Source organism: Microchirus variegatus (assembly GCF_963457635.1).
Source record: "Microchirus variegatus genome assembly, chromosome: 5".
In the NCBI taxonomy this organism is placed as follows: Eukaryota; Metazoa; Chordata; class Actinopteri; order Pleuronectiformes; family Soleidae; genus Microchirus; species Microchirus variegatus.
Window position 1 is genome coordinate 17,769,089 of NC_139806.1, and position 19,741 is coordinate 17,788,829.

Below are 19,741 nucleotides of genomic sequence, written 5' to 3' on the forward strand. Positions count from 1 at the left end.
GAATTATGTGTCGTCCGGAATGCAAAGAGCAAGTACACAGGTGCTACAAGGGCACAGGTGTGCACATATACACGTTAATATGGCTGTTTGTTCACATGTCTAAGCGGATGACTGATTGAGCAAGCAAATTCATCCAAGACAGTGTGTTAGGGGGATGTGAATATGAAGCAGGCAAAGAGTTGCAGAGCCGGTCATTGTCATTTCAGCCTGGGACACAAACACAAATATAAAATAAAATGAAGGGTTCTCTATTCTTATGTTGGTAGTTCTTTTTCCTGCAGAAAATGCAGTACTTGTCTTACAAAGACCAATAAATACTTTATATAGTGCATAATGTGTGCGGTGTGAAGCACAGGGGAGAGTGAAAGAGGGCGTCCTCGTGAGGGCATATGCTTTGAATTCCTAATGACACTCCTGTTAACGGTGCACTGTCGCACATAATGGGAAATGCACAGGGATGCAATGCCATGGAGTCAAGCCTCTGCTTTAATCCCTCCTTTCTTTCCCCAGCTTTTTCCTCTGTCTACCTTTTCCTCTTCCTACAGTAGACAGTCACGTAGAGCATGCCCCCCCACACAAACACATACACACAGGAAAGACTCGAGCTCAATTCTGAGAGCTCACTCTAGCATGAGGTCTCTTTTCAGTGGCTGCGTTGTGCCAAAGTAGCTATTCTCCCCTGACCGCCTCTCTTCCTTTCAAATCCTTGTAATCACTGTGTTGCTCTTTGTACCAGGATGTTGCAAGATGCCCGGGCAAAAACACAGCAGAACTTCTGATGAACGGCAGTGGCTCAGAGTTTGTTCTAATCACGTCTTGCTCATGTCGCGTTCCTCTTATGTGAGCCTTTTTGAAGCAAATAAAGTCTTTGCAGTTTGGCACATTCTTCTTGGCAGCCACAAAGCAGCTGTTGGATCAATACACAAAGTTAGTTGAAAAAAAAAAGAAAGCAGTACAACCAATAGGAGCCTGTTGGAAACAGTAGAAAACATGGTCTGCCAAGAGCCTGTTCATACTTGAGGGTATTACTGAATGTTTCCATGCTGCTGACCCAAAGTCTTGATGTAAATGAATTCAAACACTTCAAACAAACAAGTCGTGGTTAAGAATGGAAGGAGGGAAACATGCATCTGCGGTTTTCAAAAAACTGTCTCACCACAAAGTGCGATTTCATATTAGAAATGTACTATTTACTATATTACCATTCCATTCTCTGCTTTGTGGATCTTATTGTTTTTCACTAAGAATCAGTATTTCATTTGTATTTTTCTCATAAATCCGAAATGTATTTTATTGAAACCGAGTGCATTTTTCAATATCTACAGGGAAGAATAAAGAGGGAATCTACATAATATGAATCCATATATGGCCCAGTTATCTCTCCCTCTCTTTCTCTGTTGCACCCTCTGTGATTGATTCCTTTATCTGAGGGAAGCAGAAGACATGCTCTGTTTGCTCGCACAGTGGCCGGCAGGAAAACAGAGAAAGACACTTATTAAAAAGGTCATCTCACAGAGGGTTAAAATAGCAGGGCACAGATCTCTCTGGGGGGAGCAGCCATGCCCCTCCTCTAGTGAAGGACACAAGAAAAGGTGTTGCTCAAGGGAGCTGGACCCGTAATGAAAGAATGGCCACCAGGCTGACAGCCCATGTGTGCACTAGGCTATTCAAATATCTTCAGAGAGACGGAATTGGAGAACTGACAGTGAAGGGCTTTGTGGAAATACTTTTGAATTAAATTCGGAGCGAAAAGGTGTTATTTTTATTTGCAGTATGGGCTAGCTAGTAAACACAAGTAGAAATGAGCTGAGGAGCACGGTATTCCTTTAATGAGTCATTCTAAGGTCGGTCCTTGCCCACTGCAATCTTGTGTCGAGCATATGAACATGTCTTGTGCCAACTGAGAACAAACGTCAAACTGCAGGCACTGTTCCTCTTTCACGATGAAGAAACAGTAACAATGAAAGGGTGTACAGACAGTACAGTGAGACGGTGAGACAAAGCATTTGTGAAGTGTTTTTGGATAGGCCTGTGGAGTAGCAATGCCTCCAGCCTCCTGTCTCCTCCCCTGGGCAGCCTAAAGCCCTGTCGGCAGGATGCTGATCCCCACACGGAAACCTGATCTGCAGCCATTCTGGAGCCGGAGGGGGGGGACAGGGGAGCGCTCTCTCTTCCCCCCGTGGAGCCCCTCCACTTCTACCCCAGAGTTAAAGGGGTGCTCTGGGGGAACATTCCTCTAGCCCTGCCCCAGCCAGCCTCCACTCTAAACTCTCTAGAGAAGCATTCTTCCAGCCCTGCCCTAGCCTTCACTGGGATCTCCAGGGGAGCATTCCTGAAGCCCTGCCCCAGCCCAAGACGGACTCCCTGGGGATGCATTCCTGCAGCACTCACTTCTTTCTCTCTCTCCCCATCTCCCTCCTTCTCCCTTGCTCCCTTTCTCAGGCTCTTGCCTTCCTCTGCAGTCCAGCATTAGTGCGATCGATAGCACCGATCGCATCGGGGACACGAGGCAATCCATACCTATGCGCTCCCTTAGCGCACTGCAGTGGTCACAGCTTAAGTGCATGGAAAGGTGTTATACCTCTGCCAGACGGGAGGGAGACAATGGCCACCATTGATCGCGGTGACATGTAACATCTTTCTCTTTTTCCTCTGTCTGTCGGGCGTGGTCGACATACTGGTAGTTTCTCTTTGGATTTCTTTGAGTCTGTTTTGTCACACTACCATTGTGTGAACTGTGTTTTACTGTACAACATGGACACATGGTAAAAGCAGGCCCAGAAATAACAGGTGAGAATATCTGGTTCTGGTGCTACTCTGCATAGCCTTATGGGATAGCAGCTTGAGGATAAAGCCGAACTGAGAGCTGAGTTCTGTTAGGGAGCGGAAAGCAAATCTCCATATGTGGATTGGTTCCAGTCAAGTAATGCAATTTGTTTACCAAAAATAAAACATTTGAAATTGTAAAAATGGGGGGTTTAGCAGGTGCTGGTGGTTGATTAGAAAATGGGTCTAATAAAGGATCCATCTGTGAGTAGAGACTTGATGTAAGGCAGATTAATTGGTCATGGATGTCTACATAATGCCACATAGGAAATCTCCTCCCATATTCCAGAGATTACACAAACACACACACACATTCAAAGTACTTAGTATGCCATCAAGAAGTTTCTTTTCTCCCACTGTGTTTGAATACTAATAGACTGTTTCTGCACAATCACAATACCCTAATGGCAATTAGATCCCTTTGTTTGGTTTCTATGGGGGCTCTTATCCAAACTGTGTTTTTTCATCATTGAGCAATTAAGAGTTATTTGTCCGTAAGATTGACATTCATAAAAGCCAGGCTTAATTATAGGAAAAATATGGCTGACTCAGCCATTGGCCACATTGTATCAGTGCAGAATACGAAAGACCTGCCAGTGAATCAGGACACAAATCTTTTAAAATGACTCAACTATACTATTTTTCCTGAGGATTAAAGAGTGAACTGGACAACGTCTGCACAATCAGGTCAGGGGTAGAGCAGGAAAGAAGAAGTATTAATTCTCTAATCAATAACCTGCTCTAATAAGACATAGGCTATACTGGACTCTGTGCTGGTGAGCTGGCAGGGTAAAGTCATTTTAATGTCTAATTCAAGTGATTAGGACTTTGTGTTCCACTCCTCTGAGTCATGCTGTTTTGTTGCAAATCTAAAGAATGAGAATAATTAAAGGGGAATTTTAATTCAAACAGTGTTAGTGCATGTCTCCGTATGTCTTAAATAATTCCCTTTGTGTTTTTGTTTCCTAGGTTTCCAAAACAGACTGTCCACAAATGTGGGTCAGCTTGATGGAATCGAGTGTTATAATCCAAAAAAGGGTGATAAGAGGACTTGCACTTTCTCTCAAACAGATAAATGCATTTGTTTGATGACAGTAACATTAACATGTACACTACATTGATTTTTCACACCTCTAGGTGACTGAGCATTGCTGTTCAATTTGCACACAAGAGCACGCCTGAGGCATGCATACAAATAAAAAAAAAGTGTGCTTGCACAAAGTCACTTCTAAAATGACCGTACACATGATTCCGTCTAAACCAACACCAAAGAAGAACATGATAGCATTTCCATGTGCATGCTTACATATACACATGGACGTACAAATGAGCAAAACGTGGTTTTGTGAGACTGTCTCACAGTTAATGGAAAATCTTTGTAAAACTCTCGGGACATGGACCCTACAATTTGTGGTTTGCCGATTGTGGGTTGCAAAATATGAAACCAAACTGTGCTTGAATGTAAACACAGATTACACTGGCTTTCTCTTGAGCAGAGCTCCAAAATCTGCTTTGGAATTATAAACCCTACACTTCTGTGCTAAATCAGAAACAGAATCATTTTAGCCTGTCCGTGTTCCGTTCCTGAACAAGAACAGGGAAAGATGAGGTCTGCATCTAAACATTGGGGAATGTGTGTTAGATGGTGTTTCTCTATGTGGGCCCATCAGGACGTGTAAAGGAGGACAGCATGTCCAGGAGAAGCACATGGAAACCTTCAGTTCACATCATTAGTTCTGTCTGCCACCTTGTCAGGGTATTTATAGCTTTTTTCATCCATCAACAGGTCAATGACAAAGTCTGCCAATGGTATCCTTCTCTTTTAGTCCCACTAGGTATTACTAGGGAGTTAGCACTGGGACCAGCTGAGGGACTTTCCTGCAGAAAGAATCTGTTTCCTGTTGGTGGTCTGGTGACAGTGGGACCTCGATGTAGTATGTTACACTTGAAATGTTAGAATTAGTATGGTTCTGCATAAAGTGCTACATCGGGCAGAATGCATTTAGTAAAAATAGACACATGGTAGCCTACTGTGATTTAGTGGGACACACAGAGGCCTGTTTGAATGTAAGGACTGTGGGTATTAATGTACAGCACATGTAAATGATGTACTATGTGTGTGAGGTCTGTGCTTGTCTATGTGGTTGGAAATCTACCAGGGAAACTGGTAGTCTGGAGTAGTGCTCCCCTTGGTGCAGTGTACTAACACGCATAGTGTGGCATATTCTCTGGTGAAAGCATAGAGTGAGAGTGGGAGTGGGAGAAGAGCTGAGTGGCAGAGTGGAGGGGAGGCTCAGTGGGCTGAACATTGTTTACCTGTCAGCTGGCATTGATTAATCTTGTGTTCGGTGAGATCGCTCAGCGACTCGAACACCTGCCGGCAGCTGTCGCAGCTGTGCAGCGCAGACTCCTCGTCCTCCTCCTCTCCCTCCTCGCCTTCCTCTGGAGAAAGCAGCCTCTTGCTCAGACGCCCGGTCTCACCATCCTCCGCCGCCCTCTCGAGGGCGCTCTCTGGATCTGCCAAGCCACAGGAAATGACAGCACCACATAGTCAGAGGGGTGACCCACACAGTGAAGTACAACAGCTTCCTCTGGGTGACAATAAAATGGATTTCTCGACTCTGAATTTAATAAAAACAATAATAAAAGCTGTAATAAAAATGCAGGTTCAATTTGGGCCTCTGTAACTCAACCACTCATGCCATAACAGAACTATTGGGCAGGTGAGGGTGAGAGATATACAGGCACACACAGACAAGGTGGCACAACACACACACACACACACGCACACACACACACACCTGACACACATACAGCTCTGTTATTAGAAATGGTTTTACGTTGTGTTTGCCCTGCTTCACCCAAGCAAAACTTCACTATATGAAACTAGACAGATGGGAATAAGTGTAGTCAATAAATCCGAGGGTGCAGTTTTGGCCAGACCAAAGAATTATGAAATTCTGCCATTGCGTGCTGAATTGCAGCAGTCAGCGTCTATCGACACAGACAGACCTTGCCATTTGTATCGAGACATCCAAGCCAGAACTGTGGACGTATGGAGCATATCATACAAAACAGAGATTGGTGTGTGTTAGGCTGGCATCACGACACACACTTCCCTAAATTATTCAGCCTTGCTCGCAGGCAGCCGCGGGTCGCGCACATCAATATTCCTCAATCCATCTGCAGTTTTGTCTCTTGTTGGCTTTGTGCTGCAGCAGTGCCAGGGGTGGGCGACTGACTATCCTGAACCAGGAGTAAGATTATAAAATATATGTAAATGCCGTGGTTAAAAAAAAAAATATTCCTCCTATAAAATCAGATCTTACACTGTTCACTCACAGCGTACAATAAACATCTTCACTCAGAAGCACAGCAAAGGGAACCTGGTCTTCCACCAGCATCACATAAATAGGCAGCATGGCCAGCAGCCTTCTCGCTCCCATACTGTGACAATTACACTTCACAATATGACTGATTAAAAAGCCATACTTACAATAAAACCATCATGTCACTCTGGTTAAAGCTTTGTGGGGGAGACGAGCCCTTGCACTTCACTGGCAACCATTTTAAGACCCACTGATGAAAGCGTTCCTCAGCTTGTCCTAAAACCCAGGAGGAGGCTACAAGAAGGAAGCCTGTTTTTTTTTCACCTATCACACAGTTAACAGTGGGGTGGACCACCGATGCGTGCAGGTGTGGGTGTATATATATATATATATATATATATATATATATATATATATATATAGTAGATATATTGGGTGCATATACACAGGCAGCCATTTTAAGTCCTACCTCTTTAGGGTGCTCTAAAACTGTGGAATTCCTTGAGGAAAGGCGTTCCAGAACTCATCAAGGCCACCCAGGATTTTTTTTTTTCCTTTCCCCCCACTTGCGCCAAGTATTGATGTAACATCACACCCTCCATTGTCCTTCCCTCTTGGCGACTGAGGCTCTCGGAACATGCCCTCTAAAAATATCAGCACTGCGGTCCCCAGTGGGACCATGCAGAACAGAACAGAAGGTGTTTCAAGAAAATGAAAATCCCAACCCAATCCTCACAGATGCAGGCCTTTCTTGCTCTGGGGGAAACACTTCTGACTGAGGCCAAAAGCCCCACAATATAGACTTATGATTCATCCACATACAGAGACACAGAATTCACAATATGCACTGAACACTTTGTGTCTTTTTCTTTTACAGGGTGCCTGTGGAGGAGGTTAAGACTCCTTTATGAATCATTAATTTCTCTAATATTACAACTCTGTCCTGTCAGGGAAACAACTTACAGAAATATTTAAGCATTTTATGTTTTATCTCTAACTTAATCTGAACGCGTTTTATGATATTTTTCAAATTAGCTTCATATTCTTCAACTATTTCATGGGTAATAGATCAATGTCCAAAAAAAATCTAATAAAAAGAATTGTCTGATTTCCATTCTTGTGTTTCTTGCTTGCTCTGAGCGACAAGTTTCGGCCGTCGCTTCCAGTGAAGCAAAGCTGGGCCAGTGTTCTTGCTCGAGCTGAGTGACCTCTGGAGCGCCACTGTGATGCGGTGCCTGAAGTGTACACAGCTACATGTTTAGGTGGGATAGGGGTGGTTGAGGGAGCGGGAGTATTGACAGGGCAAGGTCACGTCCAACCCTGGGATTAAAGAGCCACATCAATACTGAGGTTCCTGTGCCTCTGGGCCTCATACAGTAATCCATCAGATCAGGACATCCTCTTCTACCAGTCTCTACAGGCTGGACAGCAGATCAATACCAACATGCTTGGAATGGCTGACAATCACATGCGGAATATGGAGGCGAGATGTGTGGCATATGGAGACACCCATTTTCATTTTGTTAATGAGGCTGATCGTACTAGTGTAGAAGGTAAGGACACGAGCCGAGCTCTACTGACTACTGATCCATATTCTGATAAGGTTGGCTCAAAGTAAGACGATCACAGTGGCTTAGTGCGAGAGATAATTCATGAGGGAAATACAATGAAGATGTGACTGAAAGATTTGTAGGGATGAATTTTCTGTCTTTATGGCAATAAAAGTGCGTTAGCACTGTACTAATAAAATGTGGAAATCTGAATAGTGATTGACATCTTTACTGTCGTGTAATATCTGTGCGAGTCCGAGTCCATCCATCATTCACGCTCCCGTGTCTTATGGTACCAAGTGACATTTATCATGCTGCCACTTTCATCTTGTAAGTTGAGGAGTCCCCTGGACCCACCACCCTTATATTATTGAATATTTCTGCTCTTAAATATTTATAACCTTTTAATTGATATTCTCTTCTCTGCTCCATTAGCCCCACGAGGGACCCGTAGTCCCTAGCAGGGGAGCCTACACTTGTCCCCCACTGTCTGGCCCACACACAGAGACAAGTGGAGACACTGACCATGTGGAGAGGAGGAAGCGTATGAGCAAGAGCAAGAAAAAGGAAGAAAAAACATGAAGAGATGAAGGAATTTGGTCAAATTGAAAAAGCCTGAATTCCACATAATTTTTCCTTAAAAAGTTAACTCTCACCCTGAACCCTTTAATGTCACTTGGGGATTTTTTTTTCTCTAACTATAAGATTAAAGATTAAATAAAAAAAATGTAATGCCAAGAACAAGGAAAAGAGGCAGAGGCAGAGAAAAGTTGTTGTTGGATACTGAGCATTTTCTGTGATGTAACATGAGACGGATGTCAGCGTTTTCAAGAAAGATTCATTCAAATATGATCGTGAAAAGTATGAAATCACTGAGGGCTGTACCCTTACTTGCCTGTGGTTACTGTATGTCTAACTCCATCAGGGTTTCGCCTTGGTCTGTCTTTGTGCAATCAAAGACCCTGATATCGAAAACATTATTAACAGCTCACCCATCTCCTCATTTCCCCATCATTCCCAGAGATCCTGATCCTATGATGCTCCCCCTGACAACCCACCCTGCAACCACCCACCCCCAAGTTCAAATTAAGAATTTATTTTAACCAGCGAGCAGCTTCTGTCGACACATGTCGGCAGGCCTGATCAAAGGTGAGTACGCTCTTTATCAGAGTGAGGGAGGCTGTCAGAAATAGGAGGACATTAAGATTGAATAACCTTCACACAGTTGCCGGCACCTCATTATTTAAAAATCTAAAACTTTTGCAGAGCACCCTCCATATATAGGTCACACTACATTCTAATGCCACATGTGCCTCCGAGTGTATCCTCCTCTGTATGGATGGGATTTGGGGCTTTGCACTTAGGCCGTCGCATCCACTGATCCCCCATCATTAAAGAGCGTCACGATCTGACAATGAAACTGTGAATTTGACACTTTCAATACTGTTAACAATAGTCGAGAATTCGCATGTGGTGGGGGGTTGTGTTTCCATATGGTTGCCTTAACTCATCTGCTTTCAGTCGACCGGATTCATATTAGGAACGGATTGCTGTTTAATATTTTTGATGGATTTGAAACAGTAGATGTAGCAGGGATGTTTGTCAAAAAAAACAATCTCTATATACACTGCAAGTGAGGCGATGCCAAAAGTTGTTTCCCCACCTTGTTATATGTTACAAATAAACATTCAGTATATCTATGAACATTTTATGATTCATGCTAAGATAAAAAAAAAAAAAAAAAAAAGGGAGAAGCACAGACAGAGAAAATGTGCCAAATAATTCCAGGGGTAAGAACAAACAATGAAGACACGACAGAGAGCGATGCGTGAGAGAAGTAGCACGTATAATCACAGGTATACAGACGACACCGTTTGGCATTAAAAGAAAAAAAAAAGACAGAATGTTATGAGCTTACAAAGAAGAATGGAAATCAAAGCAGTTAAATGAGAAACAGCATTTGAACGTACCAAATGATCGCTCTCTCTCTGTCTCGCTCTCTCTCTCACTCTGCCTCACTCGCTCTCTCACAGGGAGTGATAATATTGAACGGAGCGCCTTGCTATGCCATTAGTGCAGTAAAACATCAAAGGAAATGAATAATAGAGAATATGATTTTCTGAAGTGGTGGAGTGAAAGAGTCCTTTCGTCTTCCTGCTGTAGTGAGCCCTGCAGTACATTGATCTGTGGGCAGCCTCAACCTCAGCCAGAGCCTGAGACTCGTATGCTGCGCCACAATGCCACACTACTCCACACTACGGCACCTTGCCACCCAGACACCCCTTCAGATCTCTGTAATACTTCTATTTGCCTCAGTCCACTACCCTTTGACCCTCTTCTCCCCAAAAAAAAAAAAAAAAGTCTCAATCTGATGTAGCTGAGAGCAAAGGAGAAGGGAAGAAAAATGAAATGGATGTATATATAAGAGAGAATGAAAAGTGCAGGGCATGTGGTTATAATTGCACACAGGCAGCACAGTGGTAAAGCCAAGCTGCAGATCTTAAGACTGCTCGACTCTCTGGGTAAAAAGCGCACAGCCTCATTAAATCTCAAATATCACACTGTTTCTGCCCCTCCACACTATGCATAATACTGTCTATCTTTCAGAATGCCTCTTTTGTTAGCATTTCTCCTTTGCCTTTGCTACATATCAAACATGAATGAGTAACAGGATGCGGGGCCTGCAGAACGCTTGCAGAGTCACAGAAGAGCACAACTGGGGGTCTACTTATGAGGCAGATCTTGACACCATGTCTGATTAAGCTCTTAGCTTGTCAGGAGCGTAACGGCTATTGTGGCCACGTCCGTCAAAGTGGCCGAAAGCGTGAAAAGCAGGTAAGCTTTTCAACGGCAGTAGTTTAACCGTGAATAACTGTCGCACGGGGGTAAAGACCATGTCGCACAAAAGCTGCAGTGAGACATTAAAATAAAAAAAAGTTTGAGGTGAAAAAGCAAGTCGTCGAAAAAGAGTTTACCTCCACGGACAAATAATTTCCCAGTCACCATTTGTCAAGCTGCATCCTGAGACAGGGTTAAAAAATAAATCAGTCAGACGAAGTCAAATGAGGAAAGTGAGAAATTAATTTGTGCGCCCTCCTGATTTCTCCACAGGCAGACATCGATCATGTGGCGGCTGTCTCCCCTCACTCTGGAGATAGAGGTAGCGGAGGGGTGGGGAGAGAGGGGATAGTCGTGTGTCTGAGGGGGTCGCTGTAATCAGGCACACTCATTAGCTCTGCTTTGGCTCTGGATGACAGGAAGTCTCCAAGGCAAGTCTGTCTCTTATGCCCAGTCCTTCATCCCTTGAGCTGGGGTTAGATGGGCTAAGGAGGCAGTTTCTCTCCACATAACCACCCACCAATACCTATCAATACACATTAACACAGCAGCAGATAGATACTGCTCTGCTTTTTCCAAGGATGAGTGAACACGTAACAGAAAAAAAAAAAAAAGACTACAGACATGATCAATTATATAGTAAAGGGTCAATTGGACACATAGGAAAAAGATAACTGAAAACACCAAATGTCAGAAACTGCACTTTTTTTTGCACAGCAACATGTCTGAGGCATTACTCTTCCACAAGAATTGATTATCTATAATCTATAATGACTTCTTAAGTATAGATGTATGCATACAACAGAAACTGAGGACATAATATTGTTCTCATAAACAGCTGCGAAAATCTGGACTCTACTTAACTGGTACATCTCACACAGGAACACTCAGAGAGCTCTGGGTAAATGCTGGACTAATGTGGCAGCATAGGAGTATGCGGGGTCCCCAGCCTGCTGGGCAAAACCATCCATATCAGGTTTAAAATAACCACACCTGAGACTTAACCTTTACCAGAGACAAATGAAATGAAAATATACAGTGTGGTGCATCAGGAGCAGGCTTCATTCATAGGGGGCTTTCTGCTAGCCTGACCTGAATTACCGCTATTTTCCTGGAGGGCCACTATGAATGGCACATGTGGAGACAGGACACATTCATCTGCGTAGCTCTATTCTACATCATACAGAAGGTTGGGAGACAAAGAGTCGAGGAGAAAAAAAAAAAAAAAAAAGAGTCAGGGATACACAGAAACACAAGGACGGCTATAAGCACACCTGCGTATATGCATGCGCGCAAACACGCAAAACAAGAGATGCACTGCTCGCGGCCCCACTCTGCAAAAAAACACACATGCAGCCATGCAGTTTATGTAGGAAAACTTAAAGCACGGGAAACACATACTTTATCATTCCGAACCCAACAAAGAGTTTTTTTCTCTCTCACACACACACACACACACACACACACACTCTCTCAAATACACACAGAGACACATGATCCACTTTCCAGCCGAAAATGATGAAATATGAAATGGAGCATTACCGCTTGGAATGGCAGTCTGCCCGGGACTGTGCTGGTCCTCTGTCACATTGTCTTCTACTGCCAGAAAAAGAGAAGAGGGAGGAAAAAGAGGAGAAGAAACAGTTAACAGTGGAAAAACAAGTTCGACACATTGAGATTTCCTTCTTTTTTATTATTTACTATTGAGATTTTCTGGATGGAAACTCCAAGAGATTTCAACAGCTTTCGACAGCTCAACCTGCGGTTTGGGAATCCACGCAAGCCTTTCATATGCATGAGTTTTGGCAACAAGGCAAACAGACACCCACGTAAATAACATATTGGACTGGGTAATGACATGATGAATTATGAACGTCTCCCATGAAACGTCCTACCAACATCAACAGTGACCAAGTGAAAAACACCTTGATGACTGCCTCGGTTCGCTAAATTAGACCGATATCAAACAGAGGTTTTGCAGATGCCTGTGCGCACACAGGCCTTCAGGAACTACATCTGTGATCCAAATTTAAGTAGGAAAAAAATATATAACATGTACATTCACCGCATGTAACACTACAGTCAAGGCAGCTGCAAAGTGAGTTTGGTATTTTAAGAACGCCTTAAAAAAAACAAAAAAACAGTGACGGCTTGATCAGCATTCATGTCAACTCATTAGGTTCTCTTTTGACTTTTTGTAAACAGCCCTAGCTTTGAAAAGCAGGACTAGTGTTTAGTAAAAGGTATGAACCTTTTTACACTGGAGGCTTTTTGGAACTTGTGAGTGTTCCTTGCGGCATGTCAAGCACCAGAAATGAAATGGATTTTAACAGCGGGAAGAGAACAAAAGAGTCTCCCACCTGTTCCATGTAAAATGAGGGTCTCACTGAGGACTTCTTACGCCTCTGCGTTCCACCCCTGCAGTTGAAATGCATTCTCCATTGTGTCTTTTCTTTCTAGCCTTTCATTTTCCTGGGCAACGACGAAGGGGGAGTTTGACAGGACCTCCCAGTAGGAGAGTGTGGCAGTGATTGCCAAAGTAAAAAAAAAAAAAAAAAAAAAACTGCCGCACTTATAAAATCGCACAAAATATCCTGTACTTTGCATAATTAAGGGAGGATCCTATGGTGGAAGAAGCCTTTTCCTCAGGGGAGCAAGAGTCAGTGTCAAACATGGTGTCAACAGTGAGAAAGAAAAAAAAAAAACGAAGGAAGTGACTGTTTTGCATGAACGTGGCAACATCGAGCAGCGTGTTCTGCCGCCAGGCCTTGTCCAACCTAAACTGAATCCCGTGCAATCATTTAATATAAAATAACCTTTGTAGAAAACAAGATTCTCAATATTCACTAATAAGAATTTATGTGATTGGAAATACTTCCCTTAGCAACAATGATAATTGAAGTTTGAGGTAAAAAAAAAACGCCAAACAACTGGTCATAGGTCAAGCAATTAATTAGCTAAATCAATTAAAAGTGATGGAATAGGAAGAGTTGGACAGCGTGGAGGTATAGCCCTTGGAGGAGGACTGCATCAGCCAACAGAAACCTTGTCCTGTTAAAAGAGGCCTTAGTGACTGATGCCTTGAGAGTTTAATGAGTTTCTCCAGCACTGTTGAGTGCCTTGCATCCAGGATGATTTAAATGGGCTATGCATAGGGGGTCCTAATAAATCTCCCATGGTTCTATCAGATATTGGTGGAGGGAGCTGGAGTTGTTGTTTTGATTACCATCCCTGTTGGTGAGATGAAGGATTTCAGGCAGAAAATTCTGTTTTTACATTGCCATAAGAACACAACGGCAGTTTGCGATGATTTGTCACCACGGTGAACTTATTAAAAGTTGTGTCGTTTAAGAGTAAACAACTTCCAGCATAACGCAAGTGCTACTCTCATTTGCACGTCTCGCCAGTAATTAATCACCGGCGAGATCATGGAGGATGAGCTGTCAAGTGAGGGCAAACTCTTGTGATGTTTCAAACTAGCCGGACATTTGATCACCATAACGTCGCACAAATACAAGTAGCTGGGCGCCTTTAATTAATATACTCTAAAGCTCATCATCACCTCATAATGACTGTAACGTCAGCTGAATACAACTCAGTCCGGACTGTTGTTAATGTGCCACTGCTATCAGTTAATTAATGTTTGACATGGCACAGTGTATCACTCTGTCACTGACAAACTGTAATCATGCTGCAAGGTTTTTTTTTATTATTATTATTACAATATCAAAAACACTTGGGACCGTTTCAACACTGCTCCTTTGATTTTCAAAATGCAGAGCAGGAAAACCATAATCCCACAAGTGACACAGCATTAAAGGCCACTAATTGACACTCGAGCCACACACACACAAAAATGAACGTAGTAACTATCATCATACTGAGACTGACAATCCCCAACACAGGAAAGTTGTTTTTGTTTTTTTTTGTCTACAGCTACGCAAACTAATAAACAGGAAACAAAAGTGACGCAAGTGAGAAAACGGCAACATATGCTCAATAAAACTATTTCATAAAACAGATTGGTCACCAAATAAGCAGACAATGAAATATCACAACCGTGGAAACTAATGAATTATCAAGCGAAACGTGACAAACTCAGCAGCTTGGACCTTTCCTAATTCATCAAACGATTTCCTGAGTAAGAGAATAGTGTGAATTGTATACACACACACACTCTCACACGTTTGTGTTTTTGCAAGATGACCGACACCGTATTTGTGCGTCTGCATATGCTCGTGTGTGAGTGTGTCGGTATCTCGTACACACAAATAAACCCTGAGCGTGTTCCTGGGTCTGCGTGACTCATCTGCTTGGTTACAGCCAGCTTGGACGATACAGTGCCGAACACAATGGCTGTGTAATCCGCCCCGACTGACCGCGAAGGAGACGCTCGCCACGGGGACTACAACTCAATTTAGCTCAGGTCAGGAGGTCAACCCTCCTCAATTAGGGCTGCGAAGGGAGGGAGGAGGACACACACTGCACATGAATAACTTTCTTAATGAGCATTATTTGAACTGGTGATTAGTGTCATAAATAATTTGCGATGCAGGAGCATGTTAATCAGGTTGTATAATATTTGTAATCCTTCATACACTGCCATGCACTGTAAGCAAAAAACAACACCTGGTCACAGTGAATCGCAGTCCACCGGACGCAATGTGAAAAAACAAAATAACGTGACTGCAAATTTGGCTTTCAAATATATATATATATATTTAAATATTTATATCAGCGTTTATTTGTGTGTTTGTTTTTGTTTCTTTCCTTTCCTTTTTTTTTTTAACAGGCAAATGTAACAGATGCAAATAAGCCAAACAATGTGCGACTGCATTTGCAGCAGTGGTGGCGAATCAATCATTGTCTCTGGATCAGAACTCTTTCTCCATGTGGCAGACAATCTATGACAACAAGAGAGACACATGCCACGGAATAAGAAGAGATATCGGCCAGCTCCCGCGACGCCACGTCCAACACACTGAGCTGCATGTCAAGAGCACTGACAGCCGTGCTAATGGGATTTTTAGACGGCTCCATCATAATTTCCTTAATGATAATACTAACCATATTTTTGTGTCACATTAGAAAAGTGTTAATGGGTGTTATGCCACAGATCATTAATTGTGAGCAGACTGGAATACTGCAGCTTCCTATAAACTGAGAATGACACAACTGTAAATAGACATTTTAAAAGGAGGGGGGGGGGGGTAAAAAACGAAGTGTGACAATATGATTCTGAAATTTTAATTGTTCAAATTAAGAAGGGGCCGTTATTGGATTTGACATTTAACATGCTGCGTGCAGAGTGTATTTAAAATACAGAGGGTTTTATTCCTCTGATAAAAATCATAGAAGGGCCATGACATTTTTTTTTCTTACACCAACCTAAACTTACAGGGGCTAAAAGGGGGAGTGGCCGTGCTTCAATGGGCATCGCGGACATGGTCAAGTTCCCATTTCTATTAAAAACAAAACTTCTGTAAATGTGACAATATAAAAGGAAACACACATCAGTTTGAGTTTTTCTTGACAGGCCAAATTTTAGTAGCGGCTGTTTTTGTTGTTGTTGTTTTATTTGCATTAACCTGACATGAGGGGAAATACAAATGCGTTTCAAGTCTAATCTGCGTATTTTCTTTTATGTGAAACAGACAATTATTTTACTTTTTTTTTAAAAAAAGAACCTTCAGCAGTTTTATAAATCACCCTGAGCTGCTGGGATAAAGTGTCAAATTACAGCTCTTAAAAAACATCAAATATTAAAAAGGTATACAAAACACAGCAATGATTCCATGACAACTGCTGCACTTAAAGTAAATGGCGCAGAAAGTGTTTTTATATATGCATACGACAGACCTGGAAACATCCACCTCAGCCAATTAACACATCAGGACTGGAGAATGAGAATGTCATTTGTGCTCCAAATGAAAATATCAAGCCTGCCTCACATTATTCAGGAAGTGCTGGAGGACAAGCAACGTGGCAGTCATCACATGCTACAGTACATGCAGGATTTGGACTGAGATCCTCCTTCCTCGCTGCTCACCACAGACTGAGTCAATGTGCTGACCCAAAGCCTCTGCACATCAAAACAAAATTACAATGTGCCTACAGTTGAGAAATGTGGAAGGCTCCGGATTGAGTAAATGTCAGTGGCTGGGGTGAAGTGTTTGCATATAAGCGAATGATGTATGGTCGTGTCCTGTGCCATTTATTCCCCCAAGCAATAACGTAGCCGGATCTGTCTCTCAGACTTAATTGAAACGGGACTTGTAATGTTGCCCTTTTCCTCGATGGGACCAAAAACATAACCTCTGACTCCCACAAGCAGGCAATACTGTGGAAGTGTGTGTGTGTGTGTTGGGGGTACGCAAGGGGAGAGAAAAAAAAAAAGGAAAAAAAAAAGAGAGAGTGCCAACTGTCACAGCATTATTTTCTCGTCTCTGCATACACCCCATGTCCATACAATCCGAGCTATCAAACAATGCACACTCTCGCTATGATCCATCCGCACCGCCGTCTCCGTCTGCAGAACAAAGTGTTCTCTCTGTGCATAAAAAAAAAGGCTCTCCGTCCACACTGACCACTGCTTCAAGTCAGCAGAAGACAACCTATAAAAGTGAAACCTGAACTTTGCAACTCCTGATCACAGTGCAGTGTGAGCGCGCACGCACGCACAGGCTCTCACACACACACGGGCTCATGCACACACGTGTCACTTTGCGTTAAAAATGTTTAAAAAGATTTATGGGGATAAAAACAAAACAATTCCTGCAACAACAGCTAAGAATGCAGGGTCAAGCGATGGTTTAAAAAAAAAAAAATGACAAGGAAAGTTAATGTGGACATCTGTATAAGTGTATCTCTGTCCCTGAGGAAAGAGATAGACAATGAACAATAAATAACATCTGCCTGGCCTTGCCTGGGTTTGATCCGAAGCAGGGAAATGTCTATGACGTATCTGCATTTCAGCTCCGCTCGAGCAGTTGGAATGAAGACATAAAAGTCGCAATGTTTTGTGAGCTACAATTTTCCAATTTAAATTTTAGTGACAATAACAAAACAAACAATGTCATCACTCTGACTTCATTTGCATACTGATGTGCTCCCTCTCTATCCCTCTCTGTCACACACACAGATTTACACATATCTTAACAGATGTTAGTCTGAATGCACACACACACTATCTCTCTGTCACACACACACACACACACTTGTAGCATGTAGGCATGCTGGCAGGAGACAATTATATATAAGTGATGTGTCTTTTGAGAATAGCGAATGTCACACCAACTAACAAAAAAACAGTCAATGCCAATCTGGTCTGAGAAGATGGGAAGTCTATGTATAGAGCTGTTTACTGTGAATAAAGCACTGCAGGTCTGGAGTCAGAATGTGACAATTTTAAGATGTGCATGCACTCACATTTCCACTCCTCTCCTGGGTATTGATTTAAAATGGTGGCTGCATGAATGTACTACCGCAGACCATGTAATCTTCCTTTGAGATGAAGACTTCCGAGAAGCAAAGTGGGGGAGAGAGAAAGGGGTCCACAGACCACAAGCTGGGAATGTGAAATTGTGGACAATTATTTGCTGAGCAAAATACAATGTCTGCCAGATGAACTGGAGCTCAACCTCCAAAAGCCAACGGCTTCCCCCCCCCACCACCACTACCACTACAAAAAAAAAGCTACAGAGAAAAGTAGTATATGTGTGTGTGTCCATTTCTTTTTCCATCACCTCTCACACAGTGCATGCTCAGACATAAAGTATGTCAACTGTTTGGAAAAGAAGGACAAGGTAACAAAATAATACACATATATGTGTGTGTGTGTGTGTGTGTGTGAGTGACTCTAATGTATAAAAAAAACACTACTAAGTTCAGTTATTTGTTGTTGTTGTTTTTGTGGATGACTTAAGTCCAGATGTTTCCAACTTAATTAACACCCAGCACTGTCTCCCACCTCCTTCACGTGTAACACATACACACGCACACACTCACACGCACACATCGCATCACAGCCCTCCCTTTCAACAACATTTAAAATGTTTCCTCCTTAGTTTCTCAGACGGAGGGGTGGGTGGGTGTCGGGGATGTCACGTGACTCTGCACCCCATTCCATCAGACAGCTCAAGTTCCGAGCAGGAGCGTCTTTAACGCATCCAGATGTGTAGCGCTGCACTGTTGCTCCCCCCCCTTCCACCACTACCACCACGACGAAAAAAAACCGTCCACGCTTCCTTTTATGTCTCTGCACTTTAACTACCGTTTACAAACAGCACTACATTGTGGCGAGGAAGAAAAAAAACACACAGTGACAAGCGAGAGCAGCGTTGTTTTTTGCTTTACCGCTGAATGCAGTCGATTCCGTGCGCAACACGAACAGGAAGAAACACAATCAAGATGCGTAAAAAAAAAAGAAAGAACCAAAACAACAAAATAAACAGAGGCAGGCAGGCATTTGAGTGAGCGATAAGTTCAATCCATATTCATGCTCGTCTAGACTTCTCATCAGCACCTTGAAATAAATAAAAAAAAAAGAGAAATGCTCTGAGACTGAGAGCCACCACAGCAGATAGCACTTACCTTTCAGTGATCTTGGTTTAGCTTGCTTGCGGCGCGACATCCTACAGAAAAACGCTGAAGTTGCTCAGTTTCTGTCTGATAATGTGTACAACACGGGATAGTCTAAAGGTGTATTCTCTCTAAAACGCACTGACCACAGCCGCGGCTGCCCCTTTACCATCACAGACAGATGCAACTTGGCCCCCCTTTTGACGCGCGGTCGAAACACGAGTTTGCTGTTATTTTTGTGATGAGTAGGTGGAGGTTATAAAAATCCAATTAGCCCCGATCGGTAAAGGCGACACTGTTTAGTTGAGCCGGGTGTCGGGAAAAGTGTGCGGATATAGTAATCCCGTCATGCGCTTCCATTCTCCGGGAAAACGCACACGCGTGCAGGCATGATGTGCGGTTTCTTTCGCTCTCGTTTTTCTTTTTTTTTTTTTTTTATAAATAAAAGTGCAATATTTGCTTTCCGCCTCTCATCTCAAATGCGTCCGCGTGAGAAAAGACATCGGCAAAACGTCTCCTGTGAGAGTGCAAAAAAAATGCTGCAACAAAACCAAAAAAAAGGAGGAAAAATGTTAATTACACTTTTCATTTCATATCCACCTAACAGCATCAAAACTA

At 42.9% G+C, this 19,741-nt stretch overlaps 1 protein-coding gene across 1 annotated transcript in view; it reads right to left on the reverse strand.

Moving 5' to 3' along the window:
- The window catches only part of LOC310927292 (zinc finger protein 521-like), a gene marked incomplete at both ends in the record, with an annotated part of 58,562 nt that overhangs the window by 13,507 nt on the left and 25,314 nt on the right, over positions 1–19,741 (reverse strand). The window contains one exon of the mRNA XM_083889586.1: positions 5,143–5,343. Coding sequence (XP_083745712.1) covers positions 5,143–5,343 — 201 coding nt within the window. The remainder of the gene's footprint in view (positions 1–5,142; positions 5,344–19,741) is intronic.